Source organism: Periophthalmus magnuspinnatus, chromosome 12 (genome assembly GCF_009829125.3).
Source record: "Periophthalmus magnuspinnatus isolate fPerMag1 chromosome 12, fPerMag1.2.pri, whole genome shotgun sequence".
Classification (NCBI taxonomy): Eukaryota; Metazoa; Chordata; class Actinopteri; order Gobiiformes; family Gobiidae; genus Periophthalmus; species Periophthalmus magnuspinnatus.
In genome coordinates, this window is record NC_047137.1 from 3082501 (window position 1) to 3109030 (window position 26530).

General features: G+C 39.9%; 2 protein-coding genes across 7 annotated transcripts; one reads left to right on the plus strand and one right to left on the minus strand.

The window, feature by feature from the left end:
- Window positions 1-4690: 4690 nt before the first annotated feature.
- Window positions 4691-10444, minus strand: anxa4 (annexin A4). 2 transcript variants are annotated; one of them, XM_033976167.2, is made up of 13 exons: window positions 10329-10444; window positions 8983-9028; window positions 8758-8845; window positions 8121-8215; window positions 7395-7508; window positions 6879-6969; window positions 6504-6583; window positions 6359-6415; window positions 6198-6291; window positions 5933-6028; window positions 5444-5502; window positions 5146-5268; window positions 4691-4904 (listed from the first exon to the last, which is right to left on the minus strand). In XM_033976167.2, exons 2-13 carry the CDS (start codon window positions 8989-8991, stop codon window positions 4848-4850), a joined length of 963 nt encoding a protein of 320 aa, XP_033832058.1. In that variant the 5' UTR covers window positions 8992-9028; window positions 10329-10444; the 3' UTR covers window positions 4691-4847. The 2 variants fall into 2 exon arrangements, with proteins under 2 accessions (XP_033832058.1, XP_055081716.1); XM_055225741.1 differs by lacking the exon at window positions 10329-10444 and having other exon boundaries at window positions 8983-9073.
- A 384-nt stretch (window positions 10445-10828) lies between these two features.
- aak1b (AP2 associated kinase 1b) lies at window positions 10829-26522 on the plus strand. Of its 5 annotated transcripts, none has more exons than XM_033976116.2 (20): window positions 10829-11818; window positions 12457-12575; window positions 12709-12817; window positions 12949-13091; window positions 13424-13545; window positions 13629-13710; window positions 13921-14053; window positions 14136-14239; window positions 15085-15167; window positions 15291-15451; window positions 15681-15784; window positions 19952-20227; window positions 20342-20481; window positions 20583-20689; window positions 20765-20836; window positions 21259-21348; window positions 21681-21788; window positions 21855-22025; window positions 22307-22417; window positions 25847-26522. In XM_033976116.2, the coding sequence occupies exons 1-20, from the start codon at window positions 11656-11658 to the stop codon at window positions 26410-26412; spliced, it is 2964 nt and encodes a 987-aa protein (XP_033832007.1). In that variant the 5' UTR covers window positions 10829-11655; the 3' UTR covers window positions 26413-26522. The 5 variants fall into 5 exon arrangements, with proteins under 5 accessions (XP_033832007.1, XP_033832008.1, XP_033832009.1 ...); XM_033976117.2 differs by having other exon boundaries at window positions 22310-22417; XM_033976118.2 differs by lacking the exon at window positions 25847-26522 and adding an exon at window positions 22620-23882 and having other exon boundaries at window positions 10836-11818.
- The last annotated feature ends 8 nt before the right edge of the window (window positions 26523-26530 follow it).

Below are 26530 nucleotides of genomic sequence, written 5' to 3' on the forward strand. Positions count from 1 at the left end.
TGCAAGGTGGGTTAAGTGTCCAAGGACACAATGTTAGCATTCATCTGTGGGAGCTGATCCTCCCAACCTGACCACCAGAGATGTTTATGTCAAATCCACCAACCTTGAGATCAGAGAACAGTCACTCTACCAACCGAGCTACTGCCACCTCACAAAGCTCAATCACAGATTTCATATTCAGCTTTTACACGCTGCAGGATCATTGCATTTCCCTTAGGAAGAGATCTATAATTAATAGTTGCATAACAATAAACAAACTGAAGTGGAATTTGTTTAATCCAATTATTTTAAAGATTTTTTGAAATGTGATGTTTGAAGAAAGAGCATGTTAACACAACCAGTGACAGGAAACCTAGCTTTATTTCATTAGCAATAAAAATAAAGCCAGTGGCACATGGATGTTGGTTTGTTATTGTTTGAATGGAAAGTAAAATATTGACTTTCCACAAAATGTTCTGTCTCTCTGGGAAAATAGCTCCCATATTTGTTTAGTTAATGACATTGTGGAGTGAATATTAAAGAATTTGCATGTCCCTTCACATTTTTAACACATTTTTATAATTTCAGTATGAATGAAAATCTCCAAAACATAAAAAGTCTCACAATTTAAGGGCACACATATTCAGATTCACTCTCTTAGCCTTTTCACAAGCCTCACATAAGTGGATGCTGGGGGGAAGGTGTCAATGTATTATCAATGTACTATCATCTGCAGGGACACTAAGCTGTTTTTCCTTCAAGTGTATCAATGAAAGCCCATTCTGAAGCTCTATTTCTATATATGTCATTCCAATGTCCCTTAAAGCTGTCATAGTAAAAACACTGACACTGACAAACTAAAGGGGGATATCTGTTTGAACTGAAGTGTGTTTGAGCTGTGGGTGTTTGCAGCTATTGATGATCAGGAGACATCTTGAAGGAACACCATCTCTAAGAAACAGCACACATGCTTACTATAACCTGCTTTTGCACAAATCCCATTGAGCAGAATTGTGTTTGGCAGGAATGTAAACAAGAACTGCTTGTCACTTGGCATGCTTAACAAATACCCTCGATGTTTCCCATTAACATATCAATGTATAAATTCAATACAAAATGGAAACTCCTGTGGCCAAAAAATTCCATTCCAGCATTCTAAATCCTGACAACAGGCATAAACATTATTCAATCAACTTTTCCTCATTGTACTGTTTGATACAATTCACACACAAAAAACAACTGGATGTAGACACTGGGACTATCAACCAAAATGAGCAAATTATGTGAGACTCATTCTGCTTTCTGATAATCATCTTGAGAGCTATAACACCAAAAATAAAACATCAACATCACAGCATTAATGTTATCAGTAAAAGTTCATTTGGACATCTTGTGTGCCTGGGGACACAGATATGTCATACTATTGAAATTTGAAATGAATATGCTCTATACTGTACCTTAAGTTTCTGCGAGCTGCCACAGATCTGATCTGTAACTTGGACTGGTGCTGACTCCATGGTGATAAGATAGATTTAATGGCATATTGTAGATATAATAGCTGGTCTCCTGTTAATGCTTTCTCCCTCTTTTTAAGCACAAACATGGCACAGATCTGTTAAGTGGAGTCTCAAAATTACCAGTAATGCAAATGTCTTTAAGCCCTAGAACATTAGTCTTGCTTATATGCTCTTTATTTTCTGTGTATTCCAAGTTTAAAGTAGGATAATAACAGCTATATATGTGGTGGCATAAGTTTGAAATTATGAAAGTAATAATAATAATAATAATAATAATAATAATAATAATAATAATAATAATAATAATAATAATATTTTAAAAACACATACGCAGAAACAATTCTTCAGATCTGCCACCTCTGTTATTATTGCATTAATGAGATGCATTTATTGGTATTAGGCTCTCAAAGTAACATATCATTAACATATCAAAAATATCATTAACAAACTTTCGTTGATACAGTAGACTGTTTTCTTATTTCATAACTACATAATAGGATCTGTGCTGTATAGAACATTTTAGTGAATGTAGCTACATACAGGCTTGCATTGATTGGTTGTTTTATAAAAGCCTAAGGTTTAGCCCCTCATTTGTACTGTGGCATATGACTCATATATGACTGTGTAATTGGCCCTTTGTCAAATTGACCTTCTGTATGATCTGCCTCTGTAGCTAACTGTTACCAGACAAAAGAAAGTAGCTTTCTGTTTTATATCAACAAAAATAGCATCTCTATTTTAAAACACAAGGAATTGTATGTAACATTTTTGTGTCCCCAGATACAAGGTACATGTTCAAATCAAATATTGTGCTTCTTAATAACAATTCTAATGCTGGTTTATTCTTAATTACAAAAATATTGGACATAATCTCCCATTTATTTATGTTGGATGTGTGTATAATTGATTACTGGTTGATTACCGGTTGTCTGTTGTTATCCAGAGAGCAGACTGAGCCTTACACAAGTCTCTCATTTGGGTTGCCTGTTTCAATGTCTAAATCCAATTGGTTTATACCTAAAAGGACTTGCTCTGATCTGAATGGTCACTATCTAAACCCTAGCACCTGCAGCCAATCATGAATCAGTGCTAGTGCAGCCTTTGCAGCTCAGTGAGTGAATTCTGGAGGTTCTGAGCTTTCACATTTGTATGAAACTTGTATGAGTAATATATCTGCAGGTTTAGGCACTGGCAACACAGCTTCAGTTGTGATGGTAATACCCTGTTTAAAACACGAAACTACAGGCTACATAAGGTCCCTTTAACTGCGTGTTTTGTTTTGTTTTTTGTAAAAGAGCTGTGTTTTTGGACTATATTCTTGGCATGCATGCAGACAGACAAGAGCTAGCAACACTCAGAAATAATAGAAAGTAATTATCAGAGCAGAATAATGTGCAAGATTAAAAATATAGTCTTCTCAAAAGTGATGTTCAAATGCTAGCCTTGAATCAGACTTAGAAGAGTACATTAGGATCGTCTAAAAAGAACAATTTGTTCAAGATCACAATTATATTGCACATTAGTTCTTAACAAATATCCTATTATTTTGTGGCACTGGTAGGTCAAAGAACATGTTGTCTTGACCCTGTTTATTCAGAAAGGTATTCAGTTTATTTAATAATATTTTTTTTTCCTTTTGAGCTACCCAAAGTTTGAATAATCTTTGAGCAAAATCTAAAAGCTATTAACAAGGCTCTTAATTTTTGCAGTCCACCTACACACTGTGCACTCCACTGTCACACCAATGTAATAACACGGGGATAATTGCTTTGATTCCATCTGACAACATCCACAGTGAAGGTGATTATGTAGTAAAATAATCTTGGTAATTATTCATTTCCTTTAAGTCATTTCTAGTATATAGCTGTTAAAAAAAGCCCATAGTGTGTATTTCAAAGCTACTGTTTCAAGCCCTGTGAAATTGATCAAACTTTTATATTCACTGTGTATTTTTGCCAAATGTCCATGCAGCTCGTTTGCTTCCGTCACCCGTAAAGAAGCAAGAGAATCTAATAATATCGTTGATTTGTTTTTCAATATATAATTTACAAGTATAAAATAATTTCAAAATCATGTAATCATGCAATATACTTATAATATAAAGACACTTTGTAGTATGAATTCCAACTCAAAATGGACAAATAAAATGGATGTTTTGAGAAAAGATGTGAACAACAATAAAGATGAGAGTAAAAAAACTTACTATACTACACTTAAACCTCCAAATCCATGCATTTTGAAATATGGCTATAGATTCTTCCTGCATCTGTACAAAATAGATTATGCGTATTGAAAAACATTAGTGCTGCCTTATCAAGAGCTTGGAGCAGTGAATCAGTTCAGAAAATCCTTTTTTTAAATGTATTTATTTTTTTCAATTTTGCTTCACTGATGTTGTATAAATCCCAAGTTCCGTATAACCTCTTGGACAAACGTGAATGTACCAAATCCACTTTCACCTATTTCACCTATTTTTTGAAACACTCATAAATAAAGAATGTGTGATCAGCTGGAACAAGACAAGCTGAAAAGAAGTCTTATTCACACTTGACATTGATGTTAAAGAAGTAGACTGCAGAGGTGGGTAGTTTGCAGTTTGCAGTAAATGTTACCTTTTTTCTTTGTTTTTCAATTGCCTGGGCACAGCCCGTGTAATCCCTGATTCATGTATGTAATTCAAATGCTTGTGTCAATTCTTATTTTTAGACATGAATACAATGAGTTGTAGTTAGGTTTTTGTCTAAAAACTGAAAAACAGTTTCTTACTGGCAGCTTTTCAAGGTCAGCCTGGTCTGTCTCCCTCTGGTGGTCACCTTGATTCATACCACTCCACATTTAATGAACAGGTTATTGCCCCCGAGATGGAGCTGTAATTTGGTATGAGCTATGGGACATAATTGATTAGGGCACACTTTACTACCTTCCAAACTAGGCTAGCGTCCTGTTAATGTAATTAACTGGATGAAAGAAGCTGGGCTGACTCAACAAATGAAAAATTGGCGCCAATTAGACAAATGGACTGAATGGACAGTGATGGAATTGTTGCAAGTAACAAAACTTCGATCCAGGGAGGCATAACATTTTGATTTGATGTATTTAAAGATCCAAGGGGCATTTATCTCAGTCTTGAACAAATATAGCTTATTAAGCTTTAATGGAGATCGATAAAAAAAAAAAAAAAAGATACAGACGTGTAAAAGGTCACTGCTCTTTGGTTTAATTGCTTTCACAAACTGTAATGTAAGGTACTGCTGTCAGTCAGAATAAAGAGTAGGCCAGGGCGGGGAAACATGTGTCATAGAGGGAATTCATCAAAAGGAGGAAAATACAAAAAGAAGCTGAGAATGTCTCTCACTCGCCTCCGCACAACTCCAGCAGGATTTTGCGGTAGTCTCCTGATGTGTCACCCTATAAAGAAAAGATTAAGACTTATGGTGAACACATAAGACTACTATGTCATCCTTAGATAGATGGTTTTATTCATGTCAGTGAAAATTTTGTCCAATTTTACAAACAAGTAGGCTATGTAAGGGTTTTATATATACCCACAGACTCAGCACAAATGTTAAAGAAGTGATACAAATTTAACAGTAGAATTTCAAAGGATTTAGCAGACAGTTTAGGAATCCAGAACTGCACACCACCTTACCTTAATAAAGGAGTAAAGTGTCTTGCTGTACATCTTCTGAAACTCTGCTTTGATATCCAACATGTCAATTTCTGCTCGTGCCACCATTATTCTGATGAGCACACTGTCTGTGGTGCCTAGCCCCTGGTCAAAGAAAATCATGGATTTTAAAAGAATCATAGAAATACAGATTTTTACATAATCCTCCTTAATCCCGTGACATGCAATTCATTCAAATGCTGGGACACATGCTTCCTTCATACACCACAGCACACTGGCCAAACACAAGAAGGGATGTATCACAGTGAGTATTATTTACCTTCATTGATTTGTATAGTCGCTCAGCAAAGAATGCTGGTTTGCTCCGCATGCATTTAACTGTAAAGTAGGAACATATCAGATAAATACACTGGTAGTTACTTTTATCAGATGTTAATGCAAAACCTAATGTTACAGTAGTTTCCTTTTTATCTGGAAGTGCAGTAAAACAGGCAATTAAACACATCACAGTACTAGCACTAATTAGAGCCTCAGGATTAGCACTAAAGAACATGTCACTTCAGACTAATTATAACCTGGCACTACATTTTACAAAAGGGTAATGAATTGTGTTTTATTGCAAAAATGTTCCCCTTATTTTGTGTCTTCTGAGTACATCACAGACAAATTCACCAAGGGGAGAAGTTTTTGTAGCCATGTTGGAATAAATGTAATAAATGTACTAAATGTAATAAATATACTATTGTACATTAGTACAATTAGTACAATAGTACATTTTATCATTTACAAAGAAAAATAGAACACAGACCAATTGCGAGAAAAACTTCTTCTAGACAACCAGACATCTCTCTCTTTATGCTCTCCTCAATCTCCCGTCCAGAAATCTTCTTGTATTCATCAAACACTGCAGACACACAACACAATTACATATAAGGTATACAATATATTATAGAACACATAACATGTGTTAAGACCCTTGTTGAGGAAACAATATACATCTATAGACAAAGCAATCACTTCAGTAGACACGAAGGTTACACTCGAAAAGTAATAAAATGCATTTGTAGACAAACCTCGTAGCAAATGCTTCCTGTTCCTCACACAGAGCACAGTGAGGAATTTGACCTCATCTGTGCCCCATCGCGCCTCACCAGCCTCAAAGATTTCCTATTAAACGCACAGACTTAGAGAAGAATAGTAACATTTATTTTTTGCTTATTTTATAAAAACATACTTTTGCATCTTGCACGGCCAGGGCCTCATCCACATTGTCGCCTTCATCTCGTCCAGCCTGGGGGGGGGGGGGGGAGTAAATTTACAGTTTCTGATTTTCATTTGTGTGTTGTATCTCAGAATTCTTTGTAGTTTTATTAACTCACTGTCAGAAGAGAGACAAGAACTCGCTGAAACATTCCAGATGTGTCTCCACAAACATCATCCTCCAAAGTTTTTCCATATTCTGCCAAAAATAAAATACTGTAAATTATTAGGTCAACACATTGCTGAATAGATAACATTTGAAAAATATTTGTCATTGCCACTATGGGGGAATGACAAATATTTGAAAGACTACAAAAAAAAGGCACAATTAAGTTACAATACTTTACATTAAATATTTATTCCCTCCATTTGACCCAATAATGGTGATGTCAGTGTGTCTAAATAATGAAGTAAGGCGTGTATTGCTATCATATAACAAACTCTCATAGTGTAAGTGCAGCACAATAATCCATCAGTACAAAGAGAAACTGTACCTTTCTTGTAGAAAGCATTGATGGTTCTTATTTCCTCATTTGACCTTGAAGCGAGTATATCAATAAGACAGGCCTCTTCGGTTCCTGCACCCTGTGGGCAAAGTAATGATGTGCCAAGTCATCCCACAACATCTTGTCACCCTTTGACACACAAATTGTAACTGTTCCCCTGATGTGGTAAATTGTTCAGAGCTTTAAAAAAGCCATGATCCAATCAGACAAGCACCACCAATGAATTTGTACCTGACAACTCCATTTATTCCAACCAAGATGCTGCAACCCTATTTTGTGATGTGTGTCTGCCAGAAGGGCAAGAACATTCATTTAAAATATTCACGTACCCCAAGGTATACAATACTTACACCTTGCCATTTTAATTAGTTGTGACTAATTTCAAAAGCAGTATTTTTCTTTGCATTTTCAAGCAAGATTCAAATGGATGATGGACTGCAAATATAAGGGACTACTGATACAAGTCTTGTAAATGCCCTTCTTCATTTGTCTGTTAAATTTCACCTTCATTGCATGCTTCAGTTCATAGGCATCATACACAGGAGCCAACATCAGCAGACCCAGGACCACACTCCTAAAGTTTCCACTCAGCTCTGAGGACAGATCGTCAGCCAGTTCCTGCAACAACACAAATAATGCTTTTCAGACATGACATCTTAACGCACTTAAATTCAGACTTTTCTCTGTTATTGAAAACTTATATATGATGCAACTTTTCAAGTCTGTCTTGCCAACGTGGAGAGAATATATTCCACTTGTTGTCTCCACTAGAGGGTGTGGTTTTCAACAGTGACAGTGGAGCCCACATAAGGGCGGTTATTTGTGCCGAATGACTCACTTTTTCTACATCCGCAAATTCCACTTCTTATTCTCCTTCTTGCTTCATGTTTTCGCCCACAATGAATGGACACTTGAATAGTGTTACAACTCTCATTACAGACAAGTTAATATATTGATCCAGATAGGAATGCAGAAGTGAACAGCCTGGGTCAGTATGCAAAGATCACTTCTGGTTATTATCACTTTTAGGTAATATTTAACTTGCAAAGCTGATATGTTCACAGTTTACATTTCCAAATGCCATGATGATGCCGCATTGTGGAATGAAAATGTGCTCTCAAGGTCAAACTGTTACAGTGAAAAATGCATCGTTTTGCTCAAATAAAAAGATGAGATGAAAAAAAAAAGAAGACCAAAACTCTTTTAAGACTGAGTAGACTGACTGTACACCTTTCCGACAGACTGTTTGTAGGCCTCCTTGATGCGCTGCCTTTGGGCAATTGTGCGGTGAGCCAGGACTTCAATAATAGCAGACTCATTAGTACCTGGGAAAAATATATATATATATACGTATTTTAACACAATCAAACATACACAAATCATTTTCAGACTATGACAAGACTCATTGATAGTGTAATGTTTAATAGGTAAACTGGCAAACTCCATTCAGCTGCCTCATCATTTGTGTCTATGCACACCACAGAGAGCATTCTTAGGAACAACTCAATTACATAGCAACCAGAATAGAATCAGCATAACAACATTAACATACTAGACTCTAAAATGTTAAAAATGCCCATCCTCTCAATCTGTGATTTTAAATAGGTTTACTAGGTTGTTTTATTGTTAATAAAGTTAAGCTGTTTTTGTCTAGAGGAAAAAGTATATAAAATACAAATCATCATCATCATCATCATTTCGTCTTTTGCCATGGATCAGACCTGGATGACTGGGGGATTACACAGACACAAATAATTTTCCTAAATGTGTATGGATACAAAGTATTTATTTGTATGTAAACATATGACCCCAGTAAACTTGTGAAAGCATGTCAGTGTTGCATTGCAAAACACACACACAGTCTTACCAGTTCCCTTCATGGCCTCTCGAAGTTTCTGGACATCTTGCTCTGGGTTGAATCCAGATGCTTCAGTCACTGTTCCACGGTTTCCAATCTGATTGGTTTAAGATAATAAAAAATATGTTGTAGAATAGTTTAACAATAAGAAGTTTGTAAAGATGTAATTAACTAAAATGCAAGAGGATTTGATTCAATAGTAGGAGAAGTATAATCAAACATTGTTACACTTACTGCGGCCATTGTAAGATCAATGGATTCCCAAAAGCAAGGATAAGAACTAATAGAAAATAAACAGAATTAACAATGATACATTATACATACATACATACAAAACTAGTCTAATTAACCTGATCAATACTGCATGCACTTCATCAGCTAAGAAGAGGTTTTACGTCACTCAAATTTCCCTAAGAGCTTGTTTACGTTGTCTCACATCTGCCCAGTCCCTAGAAGTAATCTCATTAGGCTTTTTGTTGACACACCTGTAATTACTCCAGGAAGAACAGGAGGTTTTTACTGCAGATAACACAGATCACCTTACCCAAATTATAGTCATTTACATAATTCTTGTATTCCATATGCAAATTGTAACCGATGCAATGGGGTTTACAGCCCTTTACAGTCATAAAATTGGGTCATTGTAGAATTTGATAGCAGGCCTGGGTCTACAGGTGTGCAAAAGGGTGCACTGCAACCTCATTTATCAAGGTTTGAGGTGGGATAAATAATGACACTCAATGGAACAGTATAGACTTTACACTCCTTTGGAACTCACGCACCCTAAGTAAGTTTGGTCTGAACCCACCGGTTTTGTATAGATAAAAGGCCACAGAGCTCTGTTTTATCAGCCATATATGGTAATGCTTTGAAAAATATAAATTATGATTAAATGTTAAGTTTTATTGTCAGATTGTTCAGTAAATGTATGATACAAACCATTTTACTTCTCATAAATGGATTGATTGACCTTTGGAAAACGCACATATATATTATCAGCAGACACACCAGAGTGGTTTTCCATGTAAATAAGGGGCAGCAACCTGAATCTTCACCTGCAACAAGCTGTTTGTGGTTCCTATACCGGACCACAGATAAGGCATCATCAAGCATAGCCTAAAGTTACAGTTTCAGTATAACATGACAAAAACAAAGTAGGCCTCGTTGGATAGAAAACAGCAGAAGTACTCCCAGTGCGCCTGGCAGCATTCTGATAACAATTAGTCTACTAAGAACTGAAGAAGCGGCTTGGATGAGCGGCGAAACGTCTTCACTCCTACAACGATTTGTCCCTTTGACAGATTCAAATTTCATATTTTGCTCTACTAAGTGTGGAAACTTTAATTAATCCTCAACAAAATAGCACAGACCTATCTAATATTATATGAGACCGTTTGTTTTCTACTAAAAATGCCTAGCAGTCAGCAAAAGAGGATTGAGGAAGCAGAGTTGTGCCATCGCTACAAGAAACTTGGCATGAACGAAAGAAGGGCGCACCCAGCAAAGTACAAGCACAACGGCGTGCGCGTTTAAGTGGAGCACCCACTCCACATAACATTTAAACTCCATCAATGACTTACCTGTCTGAAAGAAGACGGATGTAAAGGAGAGTTAGCGAGCGGGCGTTGGAGTACTGGAAAAACTTTAGCTTATATAAAACCAGTTACATTCATACGGAAAGTCCCTCCCCCAGGATGCCAAATTAGCGCAAAGTCCACCTCTTTACAGTGAGCGTGGAGACAACCCACTGATGCATTCAAGGACTAAACACGTAATTAATACTTATTGCAGAGACAAGATCTATTCAAATACAGGCCTACTTCATTTAGCCATAGGAATGGACTTAAATGTAGCCTAGCCTCCGTGCATAAAATAGTTTTCTCGGAGAATAGCAAAGAAAAACACATAAACAAACAATAATTTATCATTTTACACGCATTTTATGTTTTAACGTAACGTTTAGAATCAGAAAATGTATAAAAGAGTTAATATCAGGCGTAATAAAAATGTTACATTGATACGCTGCCCAAAACGACGACCATGAATATAACTTATTAGTGGTCAAACTACAACACCCATAAGTCCTTTCGCGAGTCAACAGCTACAGCTCGGATGTTGCGATATCGCTGGCAGCCAAAGATTGCTGTGGTTGCAGGGATCAGCTGGGTTGAAACCTCAATCTAATATTTTTTAGATGTAAAATTGTCTGGACTTACGTTTTTAGCTGTAGATTTGTCAAGCGCAGGATATAAAGGTTTTTTTGAGGACTCTGCGTTTGGTTTTGTAGATGAAAGGCTGGCACGAGCTAAGCGTTAGCTAAGAGAAAGATCACTGTTTTATTGCAAATCTAAGCAATTAAATAGCTGTATTTCCAGCTATGTGGCCCTGGACAACGGCTTCATTTGACTGATAATGGAAAAATTCTGTCAAAGAGTGTCGATTCTCGAGTTAAACAACGGGAACATCGCAGTCGAAGACATCTTCAGAGGATAACCTGGGTAACCTTACACGAAATGTCATAGCTTCTAAGTAGCTAGCACTTAGCTAGCTGGATCTTATCTGGATGAGATGGAAATGGACCTAACGCTGACATCATTATGTTTAGTAGCCGTCTTTGAACAGCTAGATGGATAGCTAGATAGAGGGACAGTTTCTCCCGAGATGCTTTAGCCTTCTAGGTGGTGTAATTCACTTACATAACAGCTAGCTGCTATACTGCACTGTGTTGGCAAATGGGAGAAACGCCACAAAAATCCGGACCGTATCCACGTCAATAAAACAGACCGAGACATCAGCATCTAAAGCCTCCACTCCAAACATATTGTGAATCTGACTGTATAATAGTTGATTGATTCATTCAGCTAAGAGGGACTGAAGCAAAAACATTGTCCCTTTCAATTGACCAACATGAGGAAGTTTTTTGATTCTCGTCGAGAATTGGTGAGCTCTGGCCCTGGTTCTGGAGGAGGGGGTGGGAGCTCTGGGTCCAGCCTAGCAGGGAGCAACTTTATTGGGCGAGGCTTCACCGTGGGACGGCACCAGGTCACCGTGGAAGAGATCATTGCAGAAGGTAAATATGTCTTCTATAAGCCCAAAGATGCAATGTGTCGATTTCATTCTTGCCTCTGAAAGGTGAGGGGGATGTCTGCATCTTGTGCAGCTGAGACCAAAACCAGGGGTCATATGGCAATGCAGAAATGTAATTCTAAACCGTCTCCACATCAGTGATAAACTGGTCTAAAATCAGTGTTTAGTGTGTACTCTCCCAACACCATAATTGCAGTGTGTGGAGAGAGAACACATTTATTGTCTTCCAAGTAGAAACTTGGAAGAGAATAAATGTCTTCCAAGTTTTTACTCCTCTTGGAGTTCATTAGAACATCCACCAGGTTGGTATAAAGGGTCTGTGTGATAAGCTCCTACCATGCATTCAGGAAATGACTCTGAGCCTTAGTAAACTAAATTTGAGGTCTGAGCTATACCAGATGGTTAGGTCTCAATGTAGGCCTCTATGCAAAGCCTGCAGCAGTGACATGACTAATGCATCACTCAATAAGCTACTGCATGTGCTATCAGTGTCAGTGATATAAAAAAGCTCAATTCTGTCCATGTACTATTTTCTGTGTCTGTAAAAGTTGGTTGTTTCACCACATTTCTTGTCTTTAAAGCATATGTCTGCATATTTAAACCTGTTTGCTTCCTTTGCAGGTGGTTTCGCAATTGTATTTCTTGTACGAACAAATCAAGGTGTCCGATGTGCCCTGAAGAGAATGTATGTCAACAATGAGCATGATTTGCAGGTGTGCAAACGGGAAATTCAAATCATGGTGAGTTTCTTTGTATTATTATTTTATGAGTTGCAATATTTTTGCCAATTTTATGTCAGTGTTTGTGGGTGATTTTTGATTTTTGTGACATGAACTTTTAACTTTTGATTCAAAAATCTTTGGGCATTTTTAGAAAGACCTAGCTGGCCAGAAGAATATTGTTGGTTATCTGGACTCTAGTATCACTGCGATGGGTTCAAGAGATGTATGGGAAGTCTTTATATTAATGGACTATTGCAAAGGTAGGTACAAAGGACCTTTTGTGTATTTTTGCTCAAATACATAAAATTGTCTTTAAATGCAAATAATTTGTGTGTGCCTCAGCTCAGCAATGGCCAGCATTACTGACAGTATGTTGAACTTTATTTGGCAGGAGGTCAGGTGGTAAATCTGATGAATCAAAGGCTGCAGACTGGCTTCTCTGAGTCTGAGGTGCTGCAGATCTTCTGTGATACTTGTGAAGCTGTTTCTTGCCTGCATCAGCGCAAGACTCCAATCATCCACAGAGATCTAAAGGTAATCTTTTATGTCTGCTATAACAAATATTGTACTATTAGGTAAAACACTCATTGTACTATGGTGATCTTTGCCCTTTAAAGCAGGAGTGACATGTTTGTACTTTGTAATTTACTGTGTCTAATGGTGACTAATGAGGGCACTGAAAAGTCCACAATATAGTTGTCATCGGCAATTTTACTAACAAACTTTGACCAATGGCTCTAAATATGTCAAAGCAGAATCTTGCCTCCTGTTGAACAACATCTTGACTTCAGATGAAGCTTTTTAGTGTTATTTATATGCAGAATTTTACAATCAAAAGTGATTCTGTCTCGTGTATGTTATCATAGGTGGAAAACATCCTCTTACACGACAAGGGGCACTATGTGTTGTGTGACTTTGGCAGCGCTACCAACAAGTTCCAGAGTCCACAAACTGAAGGAGTGGCTGCAGTCGAGGAAGAAATTAAAAAGTTTGTACACATATTATGTAATGTAGTCATTAATGATTGATTTTAACAATTTAACTATTCAACTAACATCAGTTTTACTACAGATATACAACTTTATCATATCGTGCCCCTGAAATGGTGAATTTGTACAATAACAAGATCATCACTACAAAAGCTGATATCTGGGTGAGAAAACACTGAATTCATCCGATGGGCATCAATGTTATTTGTATGAGTACCCAGTGCATATTCAGAAGCCAGACCATTATGCTGCTGTTTAACTGACTAATTGAATCAGTTTGGGGGAAATATATATTGTTTTGATTATATCTTTTCTTTTTACCTGTTCTCCTGTCTTTTTTCTTGGTGGTTATTTCCGGTGATGTTCTACTCCAGGCTCTGGGATGTTTGCTCTACAAGCTGTGCTTCTTTACTCTGCCCTTTGGTGAAAGCCAGGTGGCTATATGTGATGGCAGTTTCACCATACCAGATAACTCCCGCTACTCCTATGACCTACACTGCCTTATTAGTTAGTCTTGTTAAATTGCACAGAAATATGGAGATGTTTAATCTGTATTTTAGTGGTAATTACATTTCTCTGTTTTGTGAAGGGTACATGCTGGAACCGGAGCCAGACAGTAGACCAGATATCTATCAGGTGTCACACTTTGCTTTTAAACTTACCCAGCGGACCTGTCCTGTACAAAACTCAAAGGTGAGTGTTTTTAATTTTAAAGTCTCCTAAATTGGAAACTTTGATCCTGAACATCCTTTTGCAGGTCTACTGAGATGTTAGTCTTATTACTCTCTCATTCTTATCTAATTGGTTTCCATGGGTCTCATTCATGAATGTTTTCTTTAAAATTTTTCATAACTTTCATTTCAAACTCTGTATCAAATTCACAATGTGTTCTTAAGCGGCCACATATCTTCTTAAATGACAGTTGTGCCTAATTCAGCAACATCCAGCTACGAGCCAAATTTACATTAAAAAAATTACATATTCATGCCATCTAAAATGGGCAATATGGGCAATATGGGCTTGGAATTTTCACATTTGAAAGGGTGAGGGAGAGAGTGGGCAATTTAAACCACACCCTGATTTCCTCGTTCAGACACATATGCATTCTCAGTGGGGATATATTTAAGTCACCAACTTACTGAAATAAGTGAGCCCTTTCATTGTATATACTGCACTCTCCACAAGTAGCGGACCCGTGATAAATAGCAAGGAAGGGGAGCTCGGATGGGAACGCATATGAATGCGCTCTGGTCATGTGGGGTGATTGCGATATGGGGGTGTTGAGTCCAGCGGTGACTAGGTGTAGGTCTGCAACGGTAGAATTATGTGTTGCATTGCATGTGTTGCTCCTGACTGTTTGTAGGATTTGTTCTTCCAGGAGAACATTTTAAGTTAAAACATTTAGATGTTAAAATGTTCATAAGAAGGCCTCAAGTACAAATTTGTTCATAAGAGCGCTTCACGAATGAGGCCCTGTTTTATTACAAATCAAACCGCATTTGTGATGTAACACCGTCTTCTCTTTCATCTTGTTCCAGAATTCCCCACTTCCCTCTAAACTTCCTGAGCCAGTCAAAGCAAGTGAAGCTGCTGCAGCAAAGAAGAGCCAGAATAAGCCCAGGCAAGCATGAACAGCTTACACTGTATCACAATTAAAGCTGTAGTAGAAACATGAGAGTTTGTGAAAGTCATTAGGTACCCTGCCTGTTTACAAAATAGTCTAACATCCTCGTTTTTTCACCAGACTGACTGATCCCATTCCCACCACTGAAACCTCCATCACCCCACGGCAAAGGCCCAAGGCCATTCATACCCAACCTGGCACTGGCATGCTACCTATCCAGCCGGCTGCCCTTACACCGCGCAAGAGAGCCAACATCCCTGGTGGACCAGCTCAGCCTGTGGGCAAGTAGTTTAGTACCGTCTTCATCTGCTGAAATAATATGGACTGACCAAGATTAAATAAATAGGCAGATCAAATATGCAGTCCTTGTTTACTAAAGCAGTCTAGTGGTTAATCTTTGTTAGTTTGTATAAATATATAAATGTAGTAAATTAAAATTCTTGCGAATGCCTATAGAGAGTGCTCTTGAGAGTGACATATTGCTGTCTTGTGTTTCTGTTGATCCCACAGGAGTGAGTTTAGACCTGTCTCAGCCGGCTGCAGCTCTACAGTCGCAGAAGGCACAGACTTCCACTCTGAACAATGCTGGTGTGGCCCCAGCTCAGCAGAAGCAGGTGGCTACTGTGTACTTTTATATAAAATTTTAATCTTTCTAAATCTATCAGCATGTATGTGTGTGTATGTATATATGTATATATATATAATATATATATATATATATTTTATATTTATTTATTTTACACACACACACAGTTGAAACCAGAAGTGTACATACATTATAGAAGCTCTTTATGATAAGAGGAAAACCAAGGCAAGTTAAGTCTCCCAGATTGGCGTTACCAGGGCCCTACCCTGGTGCCAGGTCTGAGGTGGGTGCTCGAGAGTGAGCACTTGGTAGCCGTCCTCCCGCGGACCCACCAACCGTGGGAGGATCCATAAGGGGCTGGTGCAGAGAGATCTGGGCAGCAGTCGAAGGCGGGGACCTCGACGACCGGATCTCCGCACATGGAGACATGGCTCTGGGGACATGGAACGTCACCTCACTGGGGGGAAGGACTCTGTGTGGGAGGTTGAGCTTTACCTACTAGATATGGTCGGCCTCACCTCCATGCAATAGCTTGGGTTCTTGAACCCAACTCCTTGAGAGGGGCTGAACTCTCCATTTCTCTGGTGTTGCCTGCGGGGAGAGGCGGTGAGCTGGTGTGGGCTTGCTCATTGCCCCACAGCTCAGGCGCCACATGTTGGAGTTCACCTCAGGTCGTGGACAGGTCTCTCACTTTTGTGTCAGCCTACGGGCCAAACACCAGTGCAGAGTACCCGGTCTTCTTGGAGTCCCTGGGAGGGGTACTAAACAGTGCACCAACCGGGGACTCCATTGTTCTCCTGGGAGATTTCAATGCCCATGTGGGTAACGACAGTGACACCTGGAGGGGCATGATAGGGAAGAATGGCCTCCCTGATCTGAACTCGAGTGGTGTTCTGTTATTGGACCTCTATGTAGTTACAGTTTGTAGATAACAAACATCATGTTCGAGCATAAGGGTGTCCATCAATGCACGTGCCATGAGGACACCCTAGGTTGGAGGTCGATGATCGGCTTTGTTGTTGTGCCATCTGATCTCCAGCTGCATGTCTTGGACACTCAGGTGAAGAGAGGGGCACAGCTGTCAACCGATCCCCACCTGGTCATGAGTTGGATCCACTGGCGGAGGAGGAAGCTGGATAGACGTGGCAGGCCCAAGCATATCGTGAGGGTCTGTTGGTAGCATCTGGCAGAGCGCTCTGTCAATGCAGTCTTCAACTCACACCTCCGCGAGAGCTTCTCATAGATCCCGGGGGAGGCTGGGGAAATGGATTCTGAATCGGCCATATTCTCCTCCTCTATTGTCGATGTAGCTGCTCAAAGCTGTGGTCATAAGGTCTGTGGTACTTGTCGCGGCAGCAACCCCCAAACCTGGTGGTGGACACCAGAAGTAAGGGATGCCGTCAGGCTGAAGGAGTCCTTTTGAACCTTGTTGGCTTGTGGGACACCTGAAGCAACTGACAAGTACCAGCGTGCCAAGCGTGTCATGGCTCATGCAGTCGCAGAGGCAAAAACTCGAGGTTGGGAGGAGTTCGGGGAGGCCATAGAGGAGGAATATCGGATGGCCTCAAATAGATTCTGGTAAACCGTCCGGCACCTCAGGAGAGGGAAGCAGTGCTTCACCAACACTGTCTACAGTGTGGGCGGAGAGCTGCTGACCTCGACTGGTGAAAGGAATATTTTGAGGATCTCCTCAGTCGCACCATCACGTCTTCCGAGGAGGAAGCACAGACTGGGGACCCGGAGGCAGACTTGTCCAGCACCCTGACTGAAGTCACTGAGGTGTTTGGCAGGCTCCTGGGTGGCAAGGCTCCGGGGGTGGATGAGATCCGTCTTGAGCACCTCAGGTCTCTGGATGTTGTTGGGCTGTCTTGGCTGACACGTCTCTGCAACATTGCGTGGCGGTCAGGGATAGTACCGCTGGACTGAGAGACCAGGGTGGTGGTCCCTCTGTTTAAAAAGGGGGAGGTTGTGTTCCAGTTACAAAGGAATCACACTCCTCAGCTTTCCTGGTAAGGTCTATTCCAGGGTACTGGAGAGGAGAATCCGACCGATGGTCGAACCTCGGATTCAGAAGGATTCAGGAGGAGCGGTGTGGCTTTCATCCCAGTCGCGGAACACTGGACCAGCTCTATACTCTCCATCGGGTCCTCGAGGGTTCATTGGAGTTTACCCAACCAGACCACATTTGTTTTGTGGATCTGGAGAAGGAAGTTGACCGTGTCCCTCGTGGTGTCCTTTGCGGGGTGCTCTGGGAGTATGGGGTCCGTGACCCTTTCCTAAGGGCTGTCTAGTCCCTGTATGACCGGAGCAGGAGCTGTGTTTGCATTGCCGGCAGTAAATCAGACCTGTTCCTAGTTCATGTTGGACTCGATCAGGGCTGCTCTCTGTCACTGGTTCTGTTCATTGTATTTATGGACAGAATTTCTAACCACAGCCAGGGGCCTTAGGCATCCAGTTTGGGAACCACAGGATCTCATCTCTGCTGTTTGCAGATGATGTTGTCCTGATGGTTTCGTTGAGCCAGGACCTGTAGCAGGCACTGGGGCGGTTTGTAGCTGAGTGTGACGTGGATGGGATGAGAATCAGCTCCTCCAAAGCCGAGGCCATGGTCCTCTATCGGAAAAAGGTGTCTTGCCCTCTCTAGGTGGGTGGTGAGTCCTTGCCTCAAGTGGAGGAGTTCAAGTATTTTGGAGTCTTGTACATGAGTGAGGGAAGGATAGAGGGTGAGATTGACAGGCGGATCGGTGCAGCATCTGCAGTGATGCGATCGCTGTATCTGACCGTTGTGGTAAAAAAGGAGCTGAGTCAAAAGGTAAAGCTCTTGATTTACCAGGCAATCTACGTTCCTCCCCTCACCTACAGTCATGAGCTCTGGGTAATGACTGAGGACAAGATACAAGCAGCCAAAATGGGTTTCCTCCATAGGATGGCTGAGTATACCTTAGAGATAGGGTGAGGAGCTCAGTCACACAGGAGGAGCTCAGAGTAGAGCTGCTGCTCCTACACGTCGAAAGACGCCAGCTGAGGTGGCTCGGGCATCTGTTCAGGATGCCTGCTGGACGCCTCCTTAGGGAGGTTATGGGCATGTCCCACTGGGAGGAGGCCCCAGGGAAGACCCAGGATATGCTGGACGGACTATGTGTCTTGGGTGACCTGGGAACGCCTTGGGGTCCCACCAGAGGAGCTGGAGGACGTGTCTGGGGTGAGGGAAATCTAGGAGTCCTTGCTTAGACTGCTGCCCACGCAACCCAGCTCCGGATAAGAAAATGGATGGATATAAAAAGACGCATACACTTTTTTTTTCTCACTGTCTGACATGAATCAGAACTAATTTTGGTAATCCTAATTGACCTAAAGCTTGCAAGCTTCCCCCTTTTCCTGACAAACGTAACAATGCTCATTATGGCCAAACAGTTGAAATTTTGTTTCAGCAGACCACAGGACATGTCTCCAAAAATTAAGGTCTTTGTCCCTGTGTGCATTTGCAAACTGTAATCTGGCTTTCTTATGTTTCTTTTGGAGTAATGGCTTCTTCCTGGCAGAGTGGCTTTTCAGCCTATATCAATATGGTAGGTGTAGGTCACTGTGGATAATGACACACTTACCAGCTTCAGCCAGCATCTTCACAAGGTCTTTTGAGTTTGCTCTTTGGCTGATATGCACATTTCGGACCAAAGCACGTTCATCTCTGGGACACAGAACCCGTCTCCTTCCTGAGAGGTATGATGATGAGGTATGACATTCCCATGGTGTTTATAATTGCACCATGGGAATGTCATGTCATTGCACCCAAGGATAAACCAGACTTGTGCAAGCCCACAATTCTCTTCCTGATGTCTTGGCTAATTTCTTTTGACTTTCTGAAGATGTTACACAAAGATGAAGTGTGTTTCAGATGTGCCTTCAAATACTTCCACAGGTGTGTTTCTAATGAACTCAAATATTGTCAATAAAATCAGAAGCTTCCAAAGACATGGCATCATCATCTAGGTTTTCCCAAATTGTTTAAATGCATAATAATTTTACTGTATGTAAACTTCTGACTGTCTTGTGTGATGACATGTCTTCTCTCATTATTCTAGCATATAGCAGATATCTACTGGTGGGGATGAAAGAGTATAAATAGTTCTTTTATAACTGAACTAAAAATATAATAATTATTATTATGTGTATTTATGTTAAATAAAATGTTTAGCCCACTTCAGCTCCATCAGCAGAGGCTACTACAGCACCAGAGACTGTGATCAAGACTGAGATCAAGACTGAGTCCCTTCCACAATCTCAGATTCAGGCTTCACCTCAGCAGCCCAACACAACTCCCTCAGTGATCAGTGTGGCCTCTCAACAAACTAGTCCTCCCAGCCCTGCCCCACCACAACGGCCAGCACGGCGCAAGCAAGGCAGTGTGAGCTCACCCAGCAAAGTGGTCCCATGTCCACCCACTGATGTCAGCCCAAAAGTGGCAGAGATGGTAAGGGACACTGTATTAGAATCACATGTTGATCAGACTGCTTACGTGAATGTATGTTTTATTAGTATAAATAATAAGTTATAAATAAATAAGTTTTGATCTTTCTGCTGTCAGACCCCACCTGCGTCTCCAAAAACTACTGACGATCAAGGCCATCAACGCACACCGAGTGACACCACAGTAGGCAGTGCTGGAACCTCTCCAAATGACTCACAACAGGCAGTGGGAACTAATGCGGATACTGCTGCTAGTCAGTAAGTAGAACGATTTTTTGTTATTTTAATTATTATTTCCAAATAAATCCATGCTGGTCACAACAAAACCACAGAAATTGTGTTTTTATTTCCTTCTGTAGGAGTACCTCAGATATTTCTGCTCAGCCCACTTGGAACCCATTTGACAATGACAACTTCTCCAACATATCCAATGAACAGAGCACTAATGACAAGAAACTTGCAGATGGTAAGGTCAATATTTAAGATACATCTCTGTTTATGGGTTTGTGTAAAAGTATGCTAATTTTTATTTTCTATTCAGAGGCTGAGCCAAAATCTGAGGAATTAATACCAGGATTGCAGGCCTCAGTTGCTGAAAGTAAACTTCATAATGGTTTGTCATATTTCAATGTGCATGAGAGCCATTTATGAAAATAAGACAAAAGTTGTTGCTATGCCAAATTCTCCAAGAACGATAATGACATAAATATAAATTTTTACCTAGCAGCAACAACAATGAATCAAGTACTCTTTCTGAAGATTACTTTTATTTTAAAAGCTCCCAAATAAAGTTTAATAATGATACTCCAGTTTAGTCATCTTGATTTATATATATCATTAAACTGTTCTAAACATACTCAGTGTTTTTAACTGAAATTGTTAAAGTAGCATGAGCATGTCCTATTTCAAATAAAAATACACAAATCATACTGATTTGAAAATAAGTATTTTGGATTATGTAAGTGATGTTTCATTTAAAGCTACTTGTGGCTACATGCATGTCCTGATTTTCCTTTCTCGTTGCCTGTGATTCAGTTGAGACACCCTCAAACACTTTGGATGCAGGAGCCTCCCTCTTGGCTGTTCCTGATTCTTTCCGGACTCTGGACCTTACAGACACATCAGGTAAATACCTCTTTACTCAGTGGCCAAAGAGACAAAGGGGGATGCAGAGTACACATTTGTGTGAAACAAGACAACATTTGTATATAATCAATCATTTATTTATTTTTATAAAGCCCTCTGTCTTCCAATAATAACCCAATAATATTAATATATGAATATAATGAATTGTTTATTGCCACTGTAAGTATAATAATTAAATATACAATGATTCAAAAATAATGGTCTTCTCAAATCCATGTGCATTGTTTTAGTCAAGTCAGACTGGCACTATATTTAATGTGCAAATGTAAAATTAAGTTTACAATTCTTTCAATATTTCTCCACTTCTTCAGAAAAGCTAATTGAAGGTTTGAAGTCTCCTGACACATCTTCGCTTATGCTTCCTGATCTGCTCTCATTATCTGATCCTTTTGGGGGAGCTATGGAGGAGTCTGCCAAAGGTTTGTTTAACTGTTATTTTTGCAATATTTAGATACTTTTGTGGTAAAAGTAATTTTTCTCCTCAGACTCTCTCACTTCTGAGGAGTCTCTCTTAGGGTCTTCACTGATCTCGTGCCCTTCAGTGCCCCCTGCTGGCAGCAGTGCAACATCCTCAGTGTCCTCTGCTCCAACCTCAGCTGCCTCTGCTATGGATGACTTCAGTCTGCTGTCAGGTGACTCTGCACATCCTAAAGCAGGTGTGTTTTAGTACTTTTCTTTGTGGTTTACTCTTGTGCCACTAGGGGGCAATGATCTAGATTCTTACAACTAATAGTGTTCAGCATAAACGGTCTTTATTTTCACTGATGTATTATAAATAACTTAAAGTCTTTAACATTGTCCGTTTGTGTATAAAATGTCAAATCCTTTCAGGTGATATTGATTTAGTTTGAGAATAAACCAAGTTGTGCCCAAAAGCATTGTCTGACTGCATTGCCTTCACTGAAGTGTTATTACAACCTGTCTTTCACATGCTCAGCAGATTCTGACCTCCTCATTTCTGACTTGGATCCTCCCCCGGCATCTGCAGAAGCAGGTGAAGAGGATGAGTTTGATCCTATCCCTGTCACTGGTCGAAAGAATTCTCAAGGTAATTTTAAACAGTATGGAACTACACTAAGTTCAGTTTAACTGGTATAAGATATAAGATCTGTCACTGTACTATACTGTAGATAATGGGCAAATTGTCCCCTTTGTTTCTTTCCTATGGCCCTGTTCTGACTGCTTTCTGTGCTTGTCGCTCCTGCTCCTCCTCCCTCTCTGACCTGGCCCTTCCTTCTCTTGTGGGCCAGTTTCAGGAGGGCACTCGCGCAGTAACAGTGGTGGTTCTGAGTCCAGCCTGCCCAGCTTGGCCCGCTCCTTGCTGCTGGTGGACCAGCTCATCGACCTGTAGACGGCCCCTGTAGATGCTGTAACTCTGGATTAGAACCTGGCATAGTCTAGCAACCATTCTCATAGCTATCTTTGTCCACCCCCCTGCTGTCAGCCTCACTATGGTAGTTCTCACTGTAGAATCATTCAGTATTTGACTCCTGCTCATCTGTCATTCTGAAATGTCCTTTCTTTAACATGACACATTTCGTTTCCCTTCAAGTGTAAATCATAACATTTTCTCATTCTTTTGGAATATAATTATGCCATCCACTTTTCATTAGGTGTAAGCAGACAATAGATGAGTGCTATAAGGTAAAATAGGCATATTATAAGTGGTTGTAGGTATAATTGTACACACGTGGTGATTTATTTTTTTGCCTTTTGAACCTTTTCCACCACAAATTTATTTGCACACAGTTAAAGAAAAAAAAGAAACATTTATTCCAATGATGACTTAAATATAAAGGAGCATCTTGTAGCCTGATTTGCACAGTAGCATAAATGTCTTCTGTGTCACAAGTGGTGAGTGGCCATTACTTCTGGCTGCTGCCTCTGTTGCTCAAACGTGGATGCAGTTATAACTACATAGGGAGAATCTTCTGGAGCACAGTTGCTAATACAAGTGCCATACATAATCTGGGAAAACTGTACTTGCTAACCTATATATCAGGTGACCTGGCCTGCTGACAGACTTGTGGAGGCCAGGCAATAAGACTCACAGGCAATAAGACTCACCTTGGCCCCTATGTAAATTAAACCATCACAAGAGGACCCAGACCAGGGGGGTGCATTGGATTCTGCTTGCACCTAATTCTCTCCAGCCCTGTTTATGGCAAGCCATAGATCAGTGTGCCATTCCAACAGAAGTCCATTGCATGGTTACAAGTATTTACATAGGACTGTAGAAAAGATTTTAGCTCTTTATCATAAACTACTTTTGGCACTAAGAAAAAAACTGATGAAGCATTTATGATAAATATCACTATCATCCATTCCACTTTGTGCAATGTTCCTACATTCCCATTGTTTACTTCATTTCTGTAAATATCATTCTGAACCCTTGCAGGCTACTCCCCAGCCAATTGATCTGTGAATATATCATTGTCATGAAGCTTTACCCACAGAAATCCTGTTGCTTTATCTTTGAAGTGGTATATATGATGATATGCTCCATGTATATCATATATATATATATATATATATAAAATTGTTAAATTTATTGTTTTCCTGTTAATATAAATAGAGTGTTAGAGAATGAATGTATAAAATAAATATAATTAAATATATTATTAAAAAAATCTATGATTCTCATCATCATAATCACTGAACAATATTGAATAGTCTATAAAATGTCATTCCTCTTGTAAGATGTGTGTTCTTTTTTTTAACATTCCAATGTGAAGACAGAGTTTGAAAAATCAAGCTGATGGCCATGTCTTATTCTCTTACTTTGTGTAAGACCGTGTGTCCACTGTATGTTTGGTATGTATCTATGAAGAAATAATGTTTCATTCCAAAATGTGGACGGTTTTCTGCAGAATGAGTTTGGTCCAGTTTCATTTCATGCCTAAAGCCAATCTTTTCTGGACGTGTGCTTTGTACAGCTCTGTTTTGCTTTTCTGTTTAGTGATCACAGAATTCCTATCAGAAATAGCATGGCTGTGTTGTTGACCGTTTTGTGTGTGTGATATACAGTGTAATGATAAGTGTGCGTGTGGGGTCATTGTTGGATGTGTTTTCCTGTTGCCTATTAATTTTCTCTGTTGACTCTGCTGCAAATATGGTGACAGTCATTAAAATAACTGAAAGCACAGACCCCCAAATTGTCTCAGGTCACTAAACATTGTTATCTCTGAGAACCACAGTTTTATTGGCCTACTCCACTCTCACTGTCTGCAGGTAATTGGTGGGAGTTGCATAAGAGTTTGAATGATCAGATATGACTCAAAATGGCTCTGCTGGGTTAAATTGACTTGCAATGTTAAAGTGTGTTCTTCAGCTTTTCGTGCATGATCACAGTTGTACCACTTTTTGCATTGCACCAAATGTATATCATATGACTTCATAATACAGTTTAAACAGCCTATGAAAACAAAACAATACTGTTACTGGCATTTGTTTAAAAGAGAAAAACCTATAGCAGAATCAAAGTAAGACATTTATGTAAAAAAGCAAATCATCAAACAGTGCTTGTATTTCTGTAGATGTTATTACAACTTTTGTCTACTGCAGAAAAACAAACAGCTGCCTCTTGGGTGCGCGTTGTTTGGTGCTGCATGTGCAACAGAAGCGTATGTTTACTATCCTCCTCTACGCTATTATGAATAGTTCTAGTTCTGTGCAGTTACTGTTTTGAACCTATGCAACTACCGAGCTTGTCCCTGTAGCCACTTATGTGCTGTGGAAATCGGTGAAGCCCAGCAGTTATTCCCCAGAGTGAAACAAGTCCTGTTGTTTCCCTGTTGTTTTGCCAAAAATAAAGCTGTCCGTTCTCTGATATCATGAGTGTTTTGAGGCGCCTCTTTGTCTTTATCGCCCAGACCTACATTCAAGTTGTGGTATTATGTGCTCTTATATTTTTGTGAGATGACTATAGAATTATAAAGGGATGGCAAATAAAATAATAATGTGAATGTCAGTGTGTGCAGGCTTATTTTTTGCAGTCTTAAACATTATGATTTGATCCACACGTAATTCAAAATTATTCAATTTATCTGATTCTATTAATTTGTAATTATAACTTTCCCCTACCACTAAGTACATGTATGATGAATTTCAGTCAGAGCCCTGGACAGAAGCATAATTTGGATCTTAGTCAAATAAATACATAAAAAACAACCATATTTTTATTCTTTCTATTGCATTACACTATAATGTAGATTAACAGTAAATGTATATACTTTTTACCCATGCTGCTGTACAGATTTTTGCACAAGCTTTGACTCTGTCTCAAGTGAGATCAGGCATAATGGAAGATAAAAATGTTCAGTTATTAAGAGATTTGAGTCATGTCAGGTAAGAACAAATCACGTATGCTTTCTTCCCTTTTCCTTTCCATGTAAAAAGTGCTGCATGTGATTAATGAATATTATTTTGTAAACTATGTAAACTATAGGGTTTATTATAAAATCTGTTCTCTCCTCAGACCTGCAGGCAGAGGTGAACATCTTGTTGCCTGTGCAGAGTCAGAAGACACAAATGCACCTTAGGACCACCTCATGTGTCTACCCTGACCAGACAACTTACCCTGAGGGAGCGCTCTGTTACACTCTACCAGCCTCTTCCAGTTTGCACTATCCCACTGTCACAGATGTCTCAGACCTCTCCCAGTACGCCGCTGATGTTTTTCAGTTGGCCCCTTTCAGAAAAACTGCCAGAAAGAACAGGTTCATCCTGAACTCCTCATTCACCTCAGAGCCATCTGATGTGTTTCTACAGGCTCCATTTGTGAGAAGACAAAATATCAGTATCACCTCGGCCCCAGACTCAGAATATCCCCTGTACATGGGTGGGCCACTGCAGCCCCCAGAGGCTCCTGTGCTGCAGCAGCCTGTGGTGATGCACAGGGTGGTGTCTCGGGTGGGTCAGCAGGCGGCTGTGGGCTCTGTGGCTGTGGGGCCGCTTCATGCCTGGACAGTCGCAGGACGTCCCGTAGAAGATCCCTTTACAGCTGCACCATTTAGCCCCAGGTGCCCCCAGGGGGAGCTATGATTTCAGCCATTTTCCAGTAAGGTTACAGTAGAAGATATAAACATTTAAAATACTGAGGCAAGTATATCATCACCATGGGGAAGAAAGATGTATTGTAAGTGAATCAAAATTTCAATTG

Excerpts from the sequence above, each read along its gene's own strand:
- anxa4 (XM_033976167.2), bottom strand. Across the intron at positions 6,416-6,503 it reads TTCTTGTCTCTCTTCTGACA|GCTGGACGAGATGAAGGCGA; the intron begins GTGAGTTAATAA and ends CCCCCCCCCCAG. Across the intron at positions 5,503-5,932 it reads AGAAGTTTTTCTCGCAATTG|TTAAATGCATGCGGAGCAAA; the intron begins GTCTGTGTTCTA and ends CCTACTTTACAG.
- aak1b (XM_033976116.2), top strand. The coding sequence starts at position 11,656 with ATGAGGAAGTTTTTTGATTCTCGTCGAGAATTGGTGAGCTCTGGCCCT. Across the intron at positions 13,711-13,920 it reads CTACAAAAGCTGATATCTGG|GCTCTGGGATGTTTGCTCTA; the intron begins GTGAGAAAACAC and ends GTTCTACTCCAG. Across the intron at positions 15,785-19,951 it reads CCCCAGCTCAGCAGAAGCAG|CCCACTTCAGCTCCATCAGC; the intron begins GTGGCTACTGTG and ends TAAAATGTTTAG.